Source organism: Pristiophorus japonicus, chromosome 7 (genome assembly GCF_044704955.1).
Source record: "Pristiophorus japonicus isolate sPriJap1 chromosome 7, sPriJap1.hap1, whole genome shotgun sequence".
NCBI classification, from domain to species: Eukaryota; Metazoa; Chordata; class Chondrichthyes; family Pristiophoridae; genus Pristiophorus; species Pristiophorus japonicus.
Genome location: NC_091983.1, coordinates 100,138,761 through 100,156,103, shown reverse-complemented (window position 1 = coordinate 100,156,103; position 17,343 = coordinate 100,138,761). Strand labels below are relative to the sequence as shown.

The 17,343-nt window shown below is 43.4% G+C and overlaps 1 protein-coding gene across 4 annotated transcripts in view; it reads right to left on the bottom strand.

The window, feature by feature from the left end:
* ccm2 (CCM2 scaffold protein) overlaps positions 1–17,343 on the bottom strand; it is a 115,519-nt gene that overhangs the window by 73,362 nt on the left and 24,814 nt on the right. For all 4 annotated transcript variants that reach the window (XM_070885175.1, XM_070885174.1, XM_070885178.1 and 1 more), the window contains one exon: positions 2,646–2,822. In XM_070885175.1, coding sequence (XP_070741276.1) covers positions 2,646–2,822 — 177 coding nt within the window. The remainder of the gene's footprint in view (positions 1–2,645; positions 2,823–17,343) is intronic.

Sequence of the window (17,343 nt, the reverse complement as noted above, 5' to 3'; positions counted from 1 at the left end):
AAACAAAAGGTTACAATCCTAAAGGGGGTGTATGAACAGAGACCCCTAGGGGTATGTATGCACAAATTTTTGAAGGTGGCAGGGCAAATTGAGAAAGCAGTTAAAAAAAAGCTTACAGGATCCTGGGCTTCATGGAGAGTTATAGAGTACAAAAGCCAGGAAGTTATGAAGAACCTGTACTAAACACTGGTTTGGCCTGAACTGGAGTATTGTCCAATTCTGGACACTGCACTTTAGGAAGGATGTGGAGCCCTTAAAGGGTGCAGAAAAGATTTACAATGATTCTAGGGATGAGGGACTTCAGTTACGTAGATAGACTGAGGTTGTTCTCAGAACAGAGAAGAGAGATGTGATAGGTGTTCAAAATCATGAGGGGGGTCTAGACAGAGTAGAGAGAGAAAGAAACTGTTCCCATTGGCAGAAGGGTCAAGAACCAGAGGACACAGATTTAAGGTGATTGACAAAAGAAGCAAAAGGTGACAAGAAAAAACTTTTTTTTTTTTAAAAACCACAACGAGTGGTTAGGATCTGGAATGCACTGCCCAAGAGGGTGGTGGAGGCAGACTCAATTACGGCTTTCAAAAAGGAGTTGGTTAAGTACCGGAAGGAAAAAAATTTGCAGGGCTACAGGAAAAGGACAGGGGAATTGAACTAGCTGAAGTGCTCTTGCAGAGAGCTGGCACGGGCTCAACGGCCGCCTTCCGTGCTGTAACCATTCTAATGATTTACAGGCTCCCCTGAAAATCTCCAGATACAATCTCTTATGCCAGTAGTATGTACATCTGCAGGAAGCAGGCATAGGTGCCCACCCCATATATAAATGACATCTCTATGATTTGAGAGATGATCATATGGAAACAGGGTAGATGGAAGTTCTGCCCCACCACACTGCTGGCAGCACAAGAGCTCTGCTGGCATCTCTTATGGTTAATTATCAAAATTAAAAAATCTAATTCAATTGAGTAAATCAGAATCAAATCAGTAACTACTATTTCAGTAGGTGTCAATGAAAAATAAGCAAGCAGCAGAAAGGGCATTCAAATTGCTCATTTTATTTAGTGGCCATTTTCTTCAGTCAGCTGACTATATAAACAAAACAACGTCGGGTGGAGGGAGCTTGTATGGAAGTTTAAGCAGTGGTCTGCAATGCGAGAGAGAGAAATTAGAGAAGTCTGCAAAACTGAAGCATTAGGCACCTGACCGATAAACCCTCGAGACAAAGAAAAATACAATTTACAACCCCCCCCACCCCCACCTCCCAAAAATCTATTTAACCATGAACATGCTCTGCTCACATTAGAAATCGATCCAATAGGTTTGGTCTCTGGAGGCCTAATACAAGAGGCCTCAGTTTTGCTGACTTCTTGATGTTGTGCATTTAAACTGCCATGCAAGCTCCCTCCACCCAACGTTGTTTTGTTAGTCATGCCACATTCCCCAATATTTTGTGTTCCTCCTCTCCCCCATTCCTCAAAGTTAGAGAATTACATAGAAATTAACTTGTTTGGCCCAAGCTGTCCACGTTGACGTTTATCCTCCAGATGGGCAGTCGTCAGAGTCCCACATGCCCACTTCGTACCCATATGCTTGTACTGCATTTTCTTCAGCCACCTATTTATTTGCTTTCAAGTCCCACCTCAGATATATTCATTTTTCTGTCCAAAGTTTTTTTGCTGCTCTCCATTTGACCATGCTTAATTAGTTGTTGCTCACTCAACTGCACTTCCATCTCCTCACAAAATTACATTTCCTGCCACCGCTTAGTCCTGTGCATGTGACTGCTGCAGCCACCCAATTAACAGCAGCAGCCAGATCATGCCAACAGTTGAGCGAGACAGAAAATCTGCACTTCAACAAATGAGCAATGGGTTAGCTGCCCCAACAGCACACAGTAAAGTTAAATTACATTCTTTAGCACTATAATAAATGCAGGAATTTTTACAAATAATCAATAAATTCTTGCAGTTTTATTTTTATCTTTAACTAAATCTTGCAGCTATTTAATTATGAGATTTTCAATTTAGTGGAGAGTTTTATCCTGCTCTACAGCTTAGTTTTTGCTTTGAGCTGGGATGGCCACCAGGATGCTACAACTGGCTTCAGTGTCCCTAGGTTAGGCAGGGGGAAAAATTCCAGTCACTTCAGTAACCCCTTCTAGACACTAGGGGGAAAAAAAAACAGGAGGAGATGATGTTATCCTGATAAAAGGTAACACTGATGGCTCACACTTGAATGATGATCGAGCAAGTACCAGAGGACATATGCAAAACTGTACCCCAATAAGGAATCAGCACCTTCAGGCAAAGGAGGAAGGGCTGAAAAATGACCAAGAAAAAATAAACTGCTTTTGAAACGAAAAAGCTTCAGTAAATTCTAAATCAATGCATTGCATATCGAAATGAACTATTTTTACATGGTTTCTCTCTCTACCCCTCCAAAAAAATACAAGTCCATTCATGCAAAACAGTGCACAAACAGGATGTGCAGAAACAATGGGCTATATCATTTAAAACATAATACACATGCACCCAAAGCAATCCCAATATAGGTGTATGGTACGGGTCTATAAAATTTATAGTAAAGTTAAAAGCACCAACTTATAAAGATAAGCATCAAGGTGGAGCTTTAAAAGTTTGCAGTTCTACCTTTACTTCTTTTTCAATGTAATCATTTAACAGAATCTCTGGGTCAACTCTATGATCTGGCAAGGCCAGGGTCACTGTATGCAAGGGTCTTCGTTCGGTAACCTTTTCTTGTGCCTTCTTATCACGCCCCTTCTCTCCTTTCAGGAAAACCCGCTTAAATGGTGACACGATTCCAGGCTACAAATAAAAGCACAGGAGCTTCAGTTAAACGCAAGTCTTGAAAAATGTCAAATGCCTAATCATCAAAGACAAATAACCTTAATGGAGACTTAATTTAAGGTAAGCGGAAATGAAATAGAACCAGGGGACAAGTAGGTTGTTGTCATAATATAATTGTTGATTGTTAAGTGATTACCAATGCAATACCACTAGTTTTAATATGGCAAATATAAAACATTGCTAATTTTTGTGCCATGATGCATGCAGCACCTACTGGTAGCACAAGTAATTCACGGCAGTCAAGGCAGAGTCTATATTCCTGAATTCCAAAATGACAACCCAGCTTCCTTTACAAAATTAGATAACTGTACATTAGATTTTGGTTTCATCATTTTAATCCATTAGATCATGCTCTATTTCCTGCACTTAGTTTTGCTTCTAAAATCAAAACTATCAGCATCACGAGGGAAACCTGTGGACAAAAAAAATTGAGGGGAATATTGTTCACGTCAAAAGGAGCACATAAGTGTTGTGTATCTGTAAAGCATGCACTACCATGTTCTGCCACCAGGGAGTGCATCCCGTGAAGTCCCAAGGGATCCCAGCATCCCTTGGGAGCACTGTATAAGCCGGCCCCTGCCTGTTCCTCACTCTGGAGTGTCTTAATAAAGACGGAGGTCACTGTTACTTTAACCTCCCTGCGTGCAGTCTCATCTGGTGTTAGGAACACAATAAATGGTGACGAGTATACGAATCCAACACAAACATGCAGCAAACTGTGGGCATCCTGGAGAAGTTCTCGAAGGGTGAGGACTGGGAAGCCTATGTCGAATGGCTAGACCAGTACTTTGTAGCCAACGAGCTGGACGGAGAAGGACGCGCTGCAAAAAGGAGAGCGGTCCTTCTCAGTCTGCGGGGCACCGACCTACAGCCTCATGAAGAATCTTCTGGCTCCGGTGAAACCCACAGATAAGTCATATGAGGAGCTGTGTACACTGGTTTGGGAGCATCTTAACCCGAGGGAGAGCGTGCTGATGGCGAGGTATCGGTTCTACACGTGCCAGCGACCTGAAAGTCAGGAAGTGGCGAGCTAAGGCGACTTGCAGGACAATGAGTTTGATGGCCACCTGGAGCAAATGCTCAGAGACTTTTTTGTACTGGGCATTGGCCACGAGACCATCCTACGAAAAATTTTGACTGTAGAGAAACCGACCCTCAGCAAGGCCATTGCAATATCACTGGTGGACATAAATGCCCGTGCCAACACCAAACAGATCTCTCTGCACACAAGTGCTAGCAACGTTCATAAATTAACTGGAACTGTGTTTGCGAGCAGCAATGTGCAGGGCAGAAACCGAGTCTGCAACTGCCAGCAGGCCTCAGGTGACCCACCCAGATGACTGAGTCCCCAACAAAGGATGAATGCAAGGCAATTCAAACCTTGTTGGCGTTGGAGGCTTCCATTCAGCCTATTCATGCCGCTTCAAAAAGGGTATGTTTGCAAGAGCTGTGGAATAATGGGGCACCTCCAACAAGCTTGCAGCAACCTGCTAACCACCTCGTGGCAGAGGAAGATCAGTCCATGGTGGATCAAAGCAATTTTGTGCCTCAGAGGAGCCAGATGCTGAAGTACACGGGGTGCACACATTTGAGACAAAATGTCCACCTATAATGCTGAACATAAAATTGAATGGCTTACCTGTAGCCATGGAACTGGACACTGGTGCTAGCCAATCCATCATGAGTAAAAAGATGTTTGAGAGACTGTGGTGCAACAAGGCACTTAGACCAGCCCTGAGCCCCATCCACACGAAACTGGGAAGGTACACCAAAGAGCTTATCACTGTCCTGGGCAGCACTCTGGTCACGGTCACCTACAAGGGCACGGTGCATGAACTGCCACTCTGGATCGTCCCGGGTGATGGCCCCACACTGCTTGGAAGGGACTGGCTGGGCAAAATCCGCTGGACCTGGGATGACATCACATGTCGATGAGGCCTCATGTACCCAGGTTCTGAACAAATTTCCTTCCCTTTTTGAGCCAGACATTGGAAACTTTTCCGGGGCGAAGGTGCGGATCCACTTGGTCCCAGAGGCATGACCCATACCACAAGGCGCGAGCGGTATCTCACATGATGGAGAGTGTGGAAATTGAGCTGGACAGGCTGCAACGCAAGGGCATCATCTCCTCAGTGGAATTCAGCGAGTGGGCCAGCCCGATTGTTCCAGTACTCAAAAGTGATGGCACAGTCAGGATTTGTGGCGATTATAAAGTAACTATTAATCGTTCCTCGCTACAGGACCAATACCCACTACCCAATGTAGTCGACCTATTTGCGACGCTGGCAGTTCACCAAGCTCGACCTACATAACACAGGAGCTGGAGCAGTCTTTGAAGGGCCTCACCTGCATCAATACACACAAGGGACTGTTCATCTACAACAGATGCCCATTTGGAATTCGGTCGGCTGCAGCGATCTTCCAGAAAAACATGGAGGGCCTACTCAAGTCGGTACCATGCACGGTGGTTTTTCAGGACGACGTATTGGTCACAGGTCAGGACACCATCGAGCACCTATAAAATCTGGAGGAGGTCCTCCAGCGACTGGATCGCGTAGGACTGCGCTGAAGGTCAAAATCCATCTTCATGGCAACAGAAGGGGAGTTTTTGGGGAGAAAGATCGCGGCGGACAGCATTCGGTCCACTGATGCCAAAACAGAGGCTATCAGGAACGCGCCCAGGCCACATAATGTCACAAAGCTGCGGTTGTTCTGGGACTCAACTATTTTGGTAACTTCCTACCGGGGTCAAGCACCCTCTTAGAGCCCCTACATGGGTTATTGGTAAAAGGTGAGAACTGGGTATGGGGAAAAAGCCAAAGTAATTGCTTTTGAGAAAGCCAGAAACATTTCATGCTCCAACAAGCGGCTTGTATTGTATAACCCGTGTAAAAGACTTGCTAGCATGTGATGCGTCATCGTACGGAGTCGGGTGTGTATTACAACAAGCTAACGTTGCGGGGAAGTTGCAACCTGTCGCCTTTGCCTCCAGGAGCTTGTCCAAGATCAAGAGGGCCTACAGCATGATTGAGAAAGAGGCATTAGCGTGTGTGTTCGGGGTAAAGAAAATGCATCAGTACCCGTTTGCCCTCAAATTTGAGCTGGAAACGATCACAAGTCCCTCATATCCTTGTTCACTGAAAACAAGGTGATAAATACTAATGCCTCAGCCCGCATACAAAAGGTGGGCACTCGCACTATCAGCGTATAACTATACCATCCGCCACAGGCCAGGCACCGAGAACTGTGCGGATGCTCCGAGTTGGCTACCATTGCCCACCATGGGGGTGGGAATGGTGCAGCCTGCAAACTTGTTGATGGTGGTGCAGCCTGCAGACTTGTTGGTCATGGAAGTGTTTGAAAATGATAAATCACCTGTCACAGCCCGCCAGATTAGGAGTTGGACCAGCCAAGATCCTCTGCTGTCCCTAGTAAAAACCTGTGTACTGCATGGGAGCTGGGCCAGCATCCCCGTTGAAATGCAAGAGCTAATCAAGCCGTTCCAGCAGCAAAAGGATGAGCTGTCTATTCAGGCTGACTGCTTGTTGTGGGGTAACCACTTAGTGCTAGCCAAAAAGGGCAGGGAGATGTTCATCTCAGATCTCCACAGCGCACACCCAGGTCTGGTAATGATGAAAGAGATAGCCAGATCCCACGTGTGGTGGCCCGGTATCGGCTCTGACCTAGAGTTCTGTGTATGGCAATGCAGCATGTGCGCTCAGTTGAGCAACGCGTCTAGAGGCACCACTAAGTTTGTGTCCTGGCCCTCCAGACCATGGTCAAGGATCTGTGTCGACTATGCGGGCCAGTTTCTCGGTAAAATGTTCCTGGTGGTGGATGCTTTTTCAAAATGGATTGAATGTGAAATAATGTCGGGAAGCACCACCACCATTGAAAGCCTGAGAGCCATGTTTGCCATCCACGGCCTGCCTGACATACTGGTCAGTGACAACAGGCTATGTTTCACCAGTGCTGAATTTAAAGAATTCATGACCCGCAATGGGATCAAACATGTCACCTCGGCCCCGTTTAAACCAGCCTCCAATGGACAGGCAGCACAAACAAAGAGCCTTAAACGAGTCACAGAAGGCTCACTCCAAACCAGTCTGTCCTGAGTACTGCTCAGCTACCGCACAAGATCCCTCTCACTCACAGGGGTGCCCCCGGCTGAGCTACTCATGTTAAGGACACTGAAAACCAGGCTCTCGCTGGTTCACCCCAACCTGCATCAGGTAGAGAGCAGGCGGCAACAATAAAATGTAAACGATGGTCGCACCACTGTGTCACAGGAAACTGATCTGAATGACCCGGTGTATGTGCTAAACTATGAACATTGTCCCTAGTGGATCGCAGGCACGGTGATAGCTAAAGAGAGAGTAGGGTGTTTGTAGTCAAACTAGACAATGGACAAATTTGCAGGAAACACCAGGACCAAACGAGGCTGCGGTTTACCGACTGCCCTCAACAACCCACAGCAGATACCACCTTTTGAGCCCACAACACACACCCAAAAAGATCAACGACACCACCCTGGACCAGGAAATCGAACCCATCATGCCCAGCAAGGGCACAGCCAACACACCAGATCAGACATTTGTACCGAGGCAGTCCACCAGGGAAAGAAAGGCTCCCAACCGCCTCACCTTGTAAATAATTTTCACTTTGACTTGGGGGGGGGGAAAAGAGTGACGGTGTGTATCTGTAAAGCATGCACTCCCATGTTCCGCCACCAGGGAGCACATCCCCTGAAGTCCCAAGGGATCCCAGCATCCCTTGGGAGCACTGCATATAAGCCGGCCCCCAAGGCCTGTTCCTCACTCTGGAGTGTCTTAATAAAGACTGAGGTCACTGTTACTTTAACCTCCCTGTGTATAGTCTCATCGGTGTTAGGAACACAATAATAAGCATCAAGGTGGAGCTTTAAAAGTTTGCAGTTCTACCTTTACTTCTTTTTCAATGTAATAATTTAACAACCATTTGGTGCATGCGGTGGATTCAGGAGCCTCAAAAGGCCAAGCAACCACACAAAGGGCCAAGAAATAATATGAGCAAAGTAAGTTTTAGAACTAGGATTTGATCAGGCAGATGCTTCAGCCAGATAGGATCTGCAATTAGCAGGAAAGTTGAAGATTAGTGTAACATTTATGTAGAGATCAACGCGGTCGAGATGTACTCGGAGAATAATCTAGGGTCAACACAAAAGGTCAAGAGTGACCAGGAGTCAAGACCTGCATGAGGATGGAGAATAGGTGTGGAGGCCAGGTGAAAGCAAGTCGAAAAACACTGCAGTTATTTATATAATGGTGGGAGAGCCCTTGGAAGCCAGATAAATCAGTATAGTAACAGCACGAGACGACTACAGCCAGAGCAGAAATTTGAGCAGCAGACATGACTGGGATGGTCCAGTGGCAGACCAATCATAATAGAAGCTAAATCCCAATGGTCTAGTGGAAGAGTACAGTATTGACAAGGAATTCAGAACATTCAACAGAACCCTATTGGTGGAAGCAGCATCTCGGTGAAGGTTAGTTATGTGATAGGAGCAGATAGCTTTAAAATTGTAGATCAAGATGTACTGAATATTGGGGAGTAAGGGCCTCTAGCAAGAGGAGATTGGGAGTGATAATGGGGGGTGGTCAGCAGTAGAGGAAGAAAGAAGTGGTAAGATTGGGTGTGGATGGCCATGGAGAAAACTCAGCAGGGAACTGCAAGCCCAGGCATCAACTTGGGGAAATTGTCACCCAGAATGCCACAGCTCATGTCCTCATCCACACTAAAATTTGCATCCCCATCATCTTTGCCAAAGTCCACTAGTTTACCATGCCCCAATGAATGACCAAGATTCACAGCTTAAGTAGTCAGACCCTCCAGTCCTCCAATGTCACCACCTCACCATCCTGTTTCCTCAACAGCTATTCCTTCAGTCATCTTTTCCCATCCTTTGGAACAGTCCCTCAGCACATTTACCTGCTTGTCTAATTCCCAACAAAGATGTTTACACGATTATGCCTTTGCACCCCCTCCCCCAGTAAAGGTATGTGTACATTGAACACAGAAATACAAGTTATTTGCCCTTCGTCAGAAATGTCATCAACCTGAACCGAACATAACATAATTCTAAAAGGACAAAGAGTGCTAAAAAAAAAAGCCTGAAGGCTCAGAGTCTCAATGAGAGGAGCATTCCTAATAAGGTGGATGAATTCCCGGGATGGCGGGACAACATATCAAGAAAGACTGGATCAACTAGGCTTGTATTCACTGGAGTTCAGAAGAATGAGGGGAACTCAAACGTTTAAAATTCTGATGGGTTTAGACAGGTTAGATGCAGGAAGAATGTTCCCAATGTTGGGGGAAGTCCAGAACCAGGGGTCACAGTCTAAGGATAAGGGGTAAGCCATTTAGGACCGAGATGAGGAGAAACTTCACCCAGAGAGTGGTGAACCTGTGGAATTCTCTACCACAAAGTTGTTGAGGCCAATTCACTAGTAGTCCTTACTACTAGGGGGATCAAGGGGTATGGTGAGAAAGCAGGAATGGGGTACTGAAGTTGCATGTTCAGCCATGAACTCATTGAATGGCAGTGCAGGCTCAAAGGGCCGAATGGCCTACTCCTGCAACTATTTTCTATGTTTCTATGAATTAACTGCGCAAATAGCTGTTAATGGATATGATGTCATTTGGATTACGGAGACATGGCTCCAGGGTAACCAAGGCTGGGAACTCAACATCCACGGGCATTCAATATTCAGGAAGGATAGACAGAAAGGAAAGGGAGGTGGGATAACATAACTGGTAAAAAAAATTAATGCAATATGAAGGAAGGACATTAGCTAGGATGATGTGGAATCTATATGGGTAGAGGTGCGAAACACCAAAGGGCAGAAAACGCTAGTGGGAGTTGTGTACAGACCACCAAACAGTAGTAGTGAGGATGGGGATGGCATCAATTAGGAATGCGTGCAATAAAAAGGTACAGCAGTTATCATGGGTGAATTTAATCTACATATAGATTGGGCTAACCAAACTGGTAGCAATACTGTGGAGGAGGATTTCCTGGAGTGCGTAAGGGATGGTTTTCTACACCAATGTCGAGGAATCAACTAGAGAGCTGGCCATCCTAGACTGGGTGTTGTATAATGAGGGGATTAGCTAGCAATCTTGTTGTGCAAGGCCCCTTGGGGGAAAAAGAGTGACCATAATATGGTAGAATTCTTCATTAAGATGGAGAGTGACAGTTAATTCAGAGACTAGGGTCCTGAACTTAAAGGTAACTTCAATGGTATGAGATGCGAATTGGCTAGGAGAGACTGGCGAATGATACTAAAAGGGTTGACAATGGGAGACATTTAAAGATCACATGGATGAACTACAATTGTCTGGCATAAAAATAAAACAGGGAATGTGGCTCAACCGTGGCTAACCAGGGAAATTTGAGAGTGTGTTAAATCCAAGGAAGAGGCATATAAATTGGCCAGAAAAAGCAGCAAACCGGAGGACTGGGAGAAATTTAAAATTCAGAGGAGAACGAAGAGTTTAATTAGGAGAGGGAAAATAGGAGCGAGTGTAAGCTTGCAGGGAACACAAAAACTTACTGCAAAAGCTTCTATAGATATATGTGAAGACTAATATATATCCCTTGTAGGTCAGAATCAGGTGAATTCATAATGGGGAACAAGGAAATGGCACACCCAGAACAAATACTTTGGTTCTGTCTTCAAGACATAAATAACCTCCTGAAAATACTAGGGAACCGAGGGTCTAGCAAGAAGGAGGAACTGAGGGAAATCCTTGTCAGGAAATGTTGTTGGAAATTGATGGGATTGAAGTCCGATAAATTCCCGGGGCCTGATAAGTACTCTGGAATGCAGACTAAGGAAGTGGCCCAAGAAATAGTAGATGCATTGGTGGTCATTTTCCAACATTCCATGGACTCGATCAGTTTCTATGGATTGGAGGGTAGCTAATGTAACCCCACTTTTAAAAAAAAAAAAGAGAAAACAGGGAATTATAGACCGGTTAGCCCAACATCGGTAGTGGGGAAAATGCTGGAATCAATTAAGATGTATTGGCAGCACATTTGGAAAGCAGTGACAGGATCAGTCGAAGACAGCATGGATTTATTAAAGGGAAATCATGCTTGACAAATCATCTAGAATGTTGAGAATGTAATTGGTAGAGTGGATAAAGGGAGAACCAGTGGATGTGGTGTATTTGGACTTTCAAAAGACTTGACAAGGTCCCACACAAGAGATTAGTGTGCAAAATTAAGGCACATGGGATTGGGGATAATGTACTGACATGGAGAGAGAATTGGTTGGCAGACCGGGAGCAAAGAGTAGGAATAAATGGGTTCTTTTCAGAACAGCAGGCAGTGGACTACTGGGGTACCGCTATTTACAATATATATTAATGATTTAGACGAAGGAATTGAATGTAATATCTCCAAATTTGCAGATGATAGCTCACACTGCCACCCAGCGTACTGTGAGGAGGATGCTAAGAGGCTGCAGAGTGACTTGGATAGGTTAGGTGAGTGGGCAAATGCATGGCAGATGCAGTATAATGTGGATAAGTGTGAGGTTATCTACTTGATGGCAAAAACAGGAAGGCAGATCATCTGAATGGTGACAGATTAGTAAAAGGGGAGGTGCAACAAGACCTGGCTGCCATGGTACATTAGTCATTGAAAGTTGGCATGCAGGTACAGCAGGCAGTGAAGGCAGCAAATGGCATGTTGGCCTTCATAGCAAGAGGATTGGAGTATAGCAACAGGGAGGACTTACTGCAGTTGTACAGGGCCTTGGTGAGACCACACCTGGAGTATTGTGTGCAGTTTTGGTCTCCTAATCTGAGGAAGGACATTCTTGCTATTGAGGGAATGTAGCGAAGGTTCACCAGACTGATTCTTCATATGTCGGTCCTGCCATCCCAGGAAAGACTGAATCAACTGGGCTTAAATTCACTGGAATTTAGAAGGAGGGGGATCTCATAGAAACATATAAAATTCTGACGGGATTGGACAGGTTAGATGCAGGAAAAATGTTCCCGATGTTGGAGAAGTCCAGAACCAGGGGTCACAGTCTAAGGATAAGGGGTAAGCCATATAGGACCAAGATGAGGAGATACTTTTTCATCCAAAGAATTGTGAACCTGTGGAATTCTCTACCACAGAAAGTTGTTGAGACCAGTTCGTTGGATATATTCAAAAGGGAGTTAGTTGCAGCTTTTACAGCTAAAGGGATCAGGGGGTATGGAGAGAAAGCAGGAGTGGGGTACTGAAGTTGCATGATCAGCCATGATCATATTGAATGGTGGTGCAGGCTCGAAGAGCTGAATGGCCTGCTCCTGCACCTATTTTCTATGTTTCTATGTTTCCGATGTTTCTCTCTCCACAGATGCTGCCTGACCACCTGATTACCAGCATTTTGTTTTTATTTCAGATTTCCAGCATCGAGTATTTTGATTTTGTAATGTATTGGATTCATTTCAGAGAAGCACTGTATCCTCTAAATAATTATGGACAAAAAACCAAAAATTAATCCACTGTTTAACAATGGATTTGCAAGCAGGGAATGGAGATCAATAAATTCTTAAATCTTTGAGATCAAACCAGAATTAGCTAGACCTGGAGCTTTCTTTCCCAAATGAATATGTCCCTTGAGATTGTGCCAGCATTGCTAAGCAAGGAACAAAAACATTGGTTACCACATCATTGAAGCAGGCTGCTGCAAGTGAATCAGATTAGAACACAACTATTCTGTTTTGACCTTCTGCTTGCATCAGTTTTTCCTCTGTTCCTCCCATCTGCACCATTGAGTGTACCCATTTATTCATGTCACTATATTTAATAGCCAACAAAATCATAATGTTCAATGAACCAGAAACAACAGGTTCTACAAAAATGTTTGCAAAACCAACTGACTACATATGGGGCATGCCTTCAAGCTTGTAAGAAGCTGACCTTGTTACACTCTTGATGCTTTTAGTGAATAACGTAATTTGATCCTATGGACAAGACCAGATAAACTATTGAATTTTCCAATGCAATAGCTTAACTTATGCACTTGAAATTTTATAAAATGCAGAATGAGACAAATTATTGAAATGAACTTGCAAACTGTGGATCAAGTGTGAATCTGACTCGACCGTAAAACTCCAACAGCAGTAACGAACAGGAAATTCTGTCACCGCAGTTTCCTTCTCTAACTGGTAACAAAAACGCCCTTACTTTATGGTGCTAACAATATGCACTTTACATGTAAACATGAAACCCATAGGGTTGTCTAAATATCAGAATTAGGTATTGGATAAACCAAGGCATTAAAACAAATTTGCATCACAATAAATTTATTTTTTTTAAGTCCTGAATTACTATTGCAATTTAAGATATGGAAACAAGAAATATTTAAAAACTGCCTAATGTCTGTTAGTGATGCTGGATTTATTGTAATTAGATTTCAGTTAAATCAATAAGCTTCAACACCTTCCGTTATAGCCATTTCTTGTATAGTTTTCCAGCTGAACTGAAAGTACATCTTGACTGGATCAGCAGTCTATCACAATCTATTGTTGCGTTAATTCAAAGAAAAATAGTTATGAACTTTCAACTGCACAAGCTTTATTATACTGCTAGCAAATGATTGAATGATGCTTAAATATGTGTTACTCTGCAAGTCATTTAAGATTACATTTCCTGTGCTCCTTTCCATATCATAAGTGGTTCAAATCACACTGACAAAAGTATATTAGATGGTTATTTGTTATGAGCGGATTTTAAAAGTTGATTGGGACCTGGTATCAGTATTGTGATTCATTGAGCCTTACAGAACAGAAGGTGGTCATTCAGCCCAGTGACTGGCAGCACTTTGCTAGAACAGTCCAACTCTTCCTATGCTAATATTTATGCAATTGGTCTTTAAAAGACAAAAGCATTCCATACGCCATGGTGTCTATTCATTCACAGCCTTCAGCAAGTTTCTATTGAACACATGCTCATGTTTTACCACCAAAACACATTACCTCAAGATCTTTCCACGTTAATTTGCAGCTGCATTCTTTTAGCATAATTACTTTTTCCACCCTGAAAAACTTTGCAAAGATACCAAGATCAAATCCTGAAGAAACTTAAAAATATGTTAAGTTTGAAAATACAGGAGTATTGAAATTTATCTTGTTACAGCTCTGAGTCTTACAATACCACTTCAGGAAGAAATATGGCTAGGGACAGCACAAGCTTACAACTTGTTGAAAAGTCATGGCGTTCATTCAAGTCAAGGAGCTGAATTAGAGCAGAAATAAAAAAATCACTGCTACTAAACTAGCAAGAATGGGTCTGGCCATTCAGCTATAGAACTTGCCATTCATTTGGAGCATACTACATTACCTGTCCCTCGTAAAGCTTCTGCAAAAGGAACATCTCTCACTACAAATCAATCAGACAGTGGTCTGCATAAAACATCCGAGGTCCAGTGGAAAAAGATGGTGAATCTTTGCAGGGCAGTAAGGTTCCCGAGCAGACTAGTCAGTCATTTGGAAAAATGTCTCATTACCAGAACTGTTGAACAAGCAACAAGACGTGACTTGGCTGCTGGAGAGTGGTCCTTCCAGTACACCCGAAGTCTGAGCATTACCACATGCTATCCTTGAAACAACTGGGTTAGGGAAAGGGAGCATCTGCCTGTCTGGCATGAGCATTCAAGAGCAAGAGGGGTTCATCCAGAGTATCTCTAACACAGGACACTGCTCTATAAGACTGTGCATCCCCTGGATGTGTTACTGGAAGGCAATCAATTCAGTGAAAGATGGCCTTTGGTCTGCCAGAGCAAGGAGTTGTCAGAGGCACATGGTCCGAGGTAAGATGGCACAGTCCATGGTCCAGCAATATGTGCCAAGGGGTGCACTGAATCTTGCCCAACTGTTTTCAGTCTGAATATTTACAAAATATTATTGGGGAGGAGGGGGGGAAGACAATCTCTGGACACTACCTGCTTGGATGTAGTAGCACCAACACCCTGCAACTCAAGAGCAACTTTCAAGTGCAATACAAAATGAATGCACCTGTAGCAACACAAACAGCATAACTTGGAAAAAAAAAAGTAAAATGGAAATGTAGCACCCTTTGAAGTGCAATACTGAATGAATCAATACTAACCCGACCTGAAATGATGATTTGGAACAGTGTTTATGATTGTATTGGTATATATATTTTGGAAAACCTTCTCGCCATTTAAGCTCATTGAAAGAACAATGAAGAACTTACCAAGCAGCAAAGTGCTTTGCAGCCAAAGAAAAGTGCTATATAAATACAAATCTTTCACAACCTCAGGGCATTCCAAAGCACTTTTGAATTGTAATCTGTACTAAAGTAAGAACCACACAGTTAATTTGCATACAGCAAGCTGTCAAACAGCAATGTGATGACAAGATAAGCTGTTTTGAGTGATGTCGAGTCTTTTTTCTTCAACCTTTGGCAAACTCAGCTTTACTCTCTTCAGAAAACACTTTTACCTCAACTCAGAGTCAGAAGGTTGAGAGTTCAAGTCTCACTCCCTGAAATTGAACACATAAATCTAAGCTGACACTCCGGTGCGGTGCTGAGGGAGCGCTGCGCTGTTGGAGGTGTCGTCTTTCGGATGAGACGATAAACCAACGCCCCGTCGGCCCTCTCAAGTGGGCGTAAAAGATCCCATGGCCACTATTTTGAAGAGCAGGGGAATTATCCCTGGTGTCCTGGCCAATATTTATCCCTCAAATCAACATGAGAAAAAACAGATTATCTGGTCATTATCACATTGTTGTTTGTGGGAACTTGCTTGTGCACAAATTGGCTGCCGCGTTTCCCAAATTACAACAGTGACTACACTCCAAAAGTACTTCATCGGCTGTAAAGCGCTTCGAAATGTCCAGTGGTCGTGAATTCATCAATTCTCACCTTTGCACTCGACACAATCTAAAATGAGGTTAAAAGATATCCCAGTATAAATGGAAACAATGGCCTTATCCTCAAGTTTGTATTCAAAAAATACAATCTGCCTATAATTTAGAATGATAAAATTAGCTGAGGTGTTTGGCTTTCAACAACTTTGAGGCCAAGTACAGAAATTAGGGTCTTTATGCAGCTGTGATTAGAGGCCTAGAGCACCTCCAAAACAAACTTCCGTGCCCCTTTGGCAGGCTACCAGATACTAGTGATGTAACATTTCTCAAACTCATTCTCCGATTACACTTGAAATTCTTATCTGTGGATATATTTAGTCAGTGTAATCTAACATTGTTCAGATGTACCGCTGGAGGAGAAAGGGAAAAACTCCCACATGCAGGACTGTTGGAGAAGGAAAAGAAAATGCTCACAGGCAAATATATAATGATAATCAGCTGAAGTGCTTCTGCAAGGATTCTCATTATTATAGACTTGACTGTTGCACAGGAACTTAAAATAACAGGAAACAGATTAACCCTTATAAATTCAGCCAGTGCACCAGTAGGGGCACTAGAATTAGTTCTAGCATTTTCGTGGGTAATTGAGTGAGGTCGTCCAAGGCTTTCACTCCTGATCATCTTGCGATCCCTGCTGAAAATTCAAATTAATGCAAGATCATGTTTAGCTGAACTGCCAATAAAGGACATAATTTGAGCAAGTTATCAGAAGGCATTTAGCACATGTGGAATTGTAACCGAGCAATGACTCAATAGAGGAGGGAGGAGGGAGGGGGAAAGAGAAAAAATCTTTAAACCATAATTTGTACTTTTATTTCATGCACATTATTCTTAACACTAATTATAGTAAACCCAAGTGAAAACAGTACCTTTGTAACAAAATAAATATTTGGGAATAGGAAAACAGTGTGCTTCATCACATTAAAACCACTCAATTATTGTGAAGCAGTGATTTATGTAGGCAGCTAGCCATTCAATAACAACCTGCATTTCTGCTCACACCTTTAATGAAGAAAATGTTTGAAAACACTTAAGGGTAAAGAAAACAAATACTGAATCAGGAAGGGAGGGGTTAGAAGGGGGTAACTGGAAGCTCAGATTGGTTCGGCACAGACAGCAGTTGTCATTTGGTGGCATCGGTTGGGGTAGCGTACGTCAGAACTACCCCACGAGGTCAGAATACTGGGAGAACCGAGACATGCCCTCCTTAAATAAAGCCATGGAATTTTTTTTCCATGTTCATCTGAACCACTAGAACAGGCACATTATTCTTAATTCTTTATTAATTCTTGGGCACAGACCCAGGAAAATCTCCCCATAAATGAATTTAAAAAAATTAAACGGTTATAAAATGCAAATAATATTTTATTAATTCTTGAAATGTGGGAATCATTGGCAATGCAGGCCTACTTGTGGAACAGATCTCACTTTCATGGAATGTCTCCTCCAAACACAAATGAATAGATCATCCAGTGAGAAATTACATGGCACATCCCTTTAAGACACACTGACCTTGTAGGCACCACAGCCTCAGTTTTGCATT